Here is a 4,875-nt window from a genome sequence, read left to right as displayed (position 1 = left end):
CAATGTCAGGCAGGGACAACTATTTGTACACCGCATTACTGGCTCTACTTTACTTCCAGGGAGTTCTGAGGAACCAAAGGAAACAAGTGACTTTTTCAGTGAATACCTATGAGGTTTTATCTTATGGCAAAGGAATGACAAACTAATTATATCAGCCATAAAATCACCCAATGGCATGACAGCTATGTTGGGTTCCACCCACACTGAGGGCATATAAAAGGCCCTGTGCAGGGTCACTGGGCAGACCCAAGTCACTCACTCTCCTCCTCTACCCCAAGACCAACTCAACAAGCAGCACCATGTGTGGATACTATGGAAACTACTATGGAGGCCGTGGCTATGGATGCTGTGGCTATGGCGGCCTGGGCTATGGCTATGGAAGCCGTGGCTATGGATGCTGTGGCTATGGAGGCCTGGGCTATGGGTATGGAGGCCGTGGCTATGGATGTTGTGGCTATGGAGGCCTGGGCTATGGCTATGGAGGCCTGGGCTGTGGCTATGGCTCCTACTTTGGCTCTGGCTACCGTGGTCTGGGCTGTGGCTATGGCTGTGGTTATGGCTATGGCTCTGGCTATGGCTCGGGCTTTGGCTACTATTAAGGGCTCCATGGGAGTCTTTACTTCCATGTACATAACATCTTGATTCACCGGGCCTGAATCCCAAGCTAGGTTGGGATCATCTTTATATCTGCAGACATTTGATGCAATTTCTGGCTTCCTACAACCAATCTGATGGGCCTTGCATGGATTCAACATTCACAGCAATTCATTTATTTCCAGAGTTGGCCTCAGAAGAAGTAAAAGGATGTGTAAATCCTCTGATGTGCTCTGACCTTACCTTAGTGAAACAATCACTGGTCTGTCTGATTTATTGTAGTGCACTGATGTTTTCCCCGTGGTAAAAATAAAAGTTTGGAATACAAAATTAAAATGTGTTTTCTCTTTATTACATAGCATTTGGGCTCTTATATTTTGAGTTGATTTCTAGAAGGCCTGCATTGATTGCTTACAACTCATATTCTCTAAATTTTTCTACTTCAGTTTCTCTATATTTTTAGATTTGTGACTTTTAAAAGTATTACAGATTCATTGCTGTGATAACAAATTTAATTTCTAATAATCTGAAATGTAAATCTATGCATTGTATATTCTTTTTATACTTTATACTATATGCTTTCATCTAGAAAGTTCCATGATTCCGCAAATCTTTTCTATGCTTTATTTTTTAATGACATGAAGAAAAGTCAATCTTAGAAATAAGGTTTTGTGATTTTTTTCAAAATGTATAGTGTTGTGTTCCAACCTGTCAATCAAGATACAAAATAATGCCAACCCTCAGTCCCCAAGTTCCTTAGTTTCTTTGCAGTCAATTCTTTACTAGGGTCCTAAATAATGATTGTAACTATGTATTGTATCTACCTGCAATTATGCCTTTTTCAGAAGTACATAATATATTGGAGGTCTCCAAGTTCATGACCACTTTTGAAGTTTGCTAGGTCTCATGGGATTCAGCATAAAAGTTTGTACAATTCATTATAGCAGGGTAATAAGGATGCATTGTCAGAATAAGGGGGGAAAGATTAAACAGATTATGGAGGAATAAGTGTGCAGGTCCTGAAACTCTCTTCCTTCATAAAGATTCATATAGAGTTCTCTCTTCCCCCAAGGAAATAGAAATGCAACGATGGATGAACATATCTGGCTAAGTTTTAATGGGAACAGATCAAAAATGGTCTAGTAAAATTCCAGGCCCCAGAAAAAAAGCATGTATTAAAACCACATCAAAATCACAAGTCACTTACCAGGGGAATTTCTGCCTAAACATTTCTGAACTCTAGTTCCCAGATTTAAAATGAACTTATTCTCTCTCTCTCTCTCTCTCTCTCTCTCTCTCTCTCTCTCTCTCTCTCTCTCTCTCTCCTCTCCCCTCTCTCTTCTCTGTCTCTCTCGCTTGTTTTCTCTTTTAAAGAATGTTTTAATAACAAAATATATTACATATTTTCCATTTTTCATTATTTATGTGACAATTAGGGTTCTTTTTATTGATTTCTAGATCAGGTTTCAGTGTTCTCTATCTTTTCAAAAGAAGCATGACAATTTCATCCAATTTGCTGCATTTATGGACAGGATAAGGTTCTGTGTGTGTATCCCATTGGCCTTCTGATGGTTGTAGGAGCTGTGGTGATGTCCTATTTTTATTCATATTCATGGTAGATTTCTACTTTATTTTCTTTTTGTCATTCTTTTTAGAGGGCTATAAATCTTATTAAATATTACAGAAAATCCACCTTGGTTTTTGTTTTTAACCTTCTTGAGTTTGAAATTACATTGATTTCATTTCTTATTGTCAATTATTTCTTTCCTTTATTTGTACTTCTGTGAAAATTATTTTGTGATAAGATTTCTGACCTAAAAGTTTTTATTGCTGCAAATTGCCCATTAGGCACTAATTTATTTGCAATTCACAAATATTAATACTTTTATTTTTCTCTAGTTCAGTTCAAAATGGTTTTACTATTCTCAGAAATTATCTCATTTATGCACACCCACCACAACAAGGAATTTTCTTATAAATAATTTTTCAGTGGGTCTCATTTTAGCCAATTTGACTATCTTTGAACTGTCTAGATATTTACAAATCACGGGAGTAATCACGGTCCTCCCGTTGTTCATTGACTTGCTCAAGCGGGCTCAGTAATGTCTCCATCATGAGACTTGTTGTCACTGTGTTTGGCATATCGAATACATCACGGGGAGCTTGCCAGGCTCTGCCATGCAGGCGAGATACTCTCGGTAGCTTGCCGGGGCTCTCCGAGAGGGGCGGAGGAATTGAACTCGAGTGACCATGTTGACTGCATGCAAGGCAAACGCCCTACCGCTGTGTTACAAATAACTTTATTATTCAGATATTGAATTGATTTTAGTTTTATGAATGTTTTCTGTTTTTAAATTTTTCCTTTATTGTTGCAAGTTTTTGTTGTTTTGTTGGTGCTAAGAATCAAAACAAAACTCACATATTCAAGACAAGTGCTCTCCTGCTTATCCACATCCCTGGTCTGTCAGTTTTCACTTTACTAACTTATTTTGTAGTCTTTGAATAGTTTAAAATTATATTCTAATCTGTCTAGTGGCCTTTTAAAGGGTATCTCTATTTTTAATATTTATTCCATAGATTGCACTATATGTAACTAATCTTTGATAGATTTCTCAGTAGTATTTGAAAATATTTTTAGTTTATTACTATACTTAGACTAAAGGTAAAATTCTTACAAACTCATATTGTCCTTCTCTTTCTTTGGTACCATTGTAACACATATAATCATGCTTCCAAATGACCTCCATTGTCAAGTTTTGCTCTCAACAGTTATATTTATTTTAAAGAACTTGAGGAAACATAAGGTGACATACACAGATGTTGATTTATACTTTAATGATGTAGTTCATTTTATACAAAAGTTTATAATTTTATAGTTGTCTTTATTTCTGAACTAACAATGATCATCCCTTGAGAATTTATTTTTGTTTATCATTTCGCCTACAAAGATCTCCAGGATATAAATTCTCTTAAACTTCTTTTATTTCAGAAAGCTTTTATTTTCTTTTTGTTATTGGAAGGTATTATGGTGGGATATCTAAATTTGATCCTTTTTTATTAGTACTTTATTTTTCTCACTGTCTTTTCAGTTCTGTCATGACCAATGGAAAGCCCTCAGTAATTAGAATCTTATCACCTCTGTGTGTCTAGGATTCTTTCGTGTCAAGAAGCAGCTCAAGGAGGAGAGCAAATTTGACACCCAGAACTCTGTGGTAGAATAGGTACTTTCTGGTGCTCAAAGCACTGAGAGTTGTCTTGAAAGTCCCTGAGCCCTCTAGGTGTCTTGGGATTCCAAGCACTGAACCATCCAGCCAGTAGATCAAATATCGCTGAGAGTGAATCACCTCACCCACAGAGACCCCTGAGCATTGCTTCGAAGACTTCGTTCCTCAATAAAGAATTTTTCTCTTTATGGTTAGCAGAAGCTAATGTAATATGGACATGTTTTTACTTTAGCATTTTTTCTGACTGATACTTATAATTTCTTGACCATTTATTTATGACTTAAACCAAAGCTGGAATTTTTCAACAATTATATCTTCAATTATTTATGTGCCAATTTATTTTCCTTCTCCATATGAGACTCCGTCATCAAATACATTTAAACTTTTGGTATATCCTGTTAATTTGAGACTATTCGTATTTAAATTTCTATTTTCTTGATTTTTAATATTCAGTCATGTTTATTTATTTGTCATTTTATTCTCAATTCTACTGACATCTCAATTCCACTAGAGAACAATTTCAATTGTTTCTTCTCATTTTATCTTTTGGAAAGTTTAGATGCAAAATTTCCATGTGATTATCTTACTATTTACATTTCCCTGTGAAATATATCCATTTGCTTTTTTCCACTTAAGTGGGTTGATCTTTTCCCATTATCATGATTATAATAACCACTTTAAAAATCTTTGCTCAAGCATTTGGCGTTGATTTCCATAATATCTATCAATATTATCTAAAACAGCTGTCGAAAATGCCCGCTTATTGTCACATACTTTCTCTTGATTTATATATAAGCCACAGTTGTTCTGAACCTTCAGCTAAAGGATTTCTTGCAATCTTTGAAGGTGAGAGCTGGGTCTTGATTTTGTATCCTGGATTGGCTGGAAAAGGATTCATTTCTTAATCCATATGAATGTTTAGTTTGTTACAGGTTATGGGACTGAAGGTAACAGATTACTGCTGGCTGCTAAGTTGAGGTCATTTCCAATTCTTTTCCCAAGAAGATATCCATTGATATCTCAATCAGAGCTCTTGCCTTTATCAAAGATGGGAGTA

At 35.9% G+C, this 4,875-nt stretch overlaps 1 protein-coding gene across 1 annotated transcript; it reads left to right on the top strand.

The window, feature by feature from the left end:
• Nucleotides 1-299: 299 nt before the first annotated feature.
• Nucleotides 300-599, top strand: LOC130018473 (keratin-associated protein 6-1-like). Its single transcript, XM_056109165.1, has one exon. It carries the CDS (start codon nucleotides 300-302, stop codon nucleotides 597-599), a length of 300 nt encoding a protein of 99 aa, XP_055965140.1.
• The last annotated feature ends 4,276 nt before the right edge of the window (nucleotides 600-4,875 follow it).

The sequence above is a fragment of the Sorex fumeus genome, unplaced genomic scaffold, assembly GCF_029834395.1.
Source record: "Sorex fumeus unplaced genomic scaffold, SorFum_2.1 ptg000265l, whole genome shotgun sequence".
In the NCBI taxonomy this organism is placed as follows: domain Eukaryota; kingdom Metazoa; phylum Chordata; class Mammalia; order Eulipotyphla; family Soricidae; genus Sorex; species Sorex fumeus.
Note: the sequence above shows the minus strand (reverse complement) of the source record. Positions and strands in the feature narration are given on the sequence as shown.

Bases quoted from the DNA above. Each gene is read 5' to 3' on its own strand.
- LOC130018473 (XM_056109165.1), top strand. From the start codon at position 300: ATGTGTGGATACTATGGAAACTACTATGGAGGCCGTGGCTATGGATGC.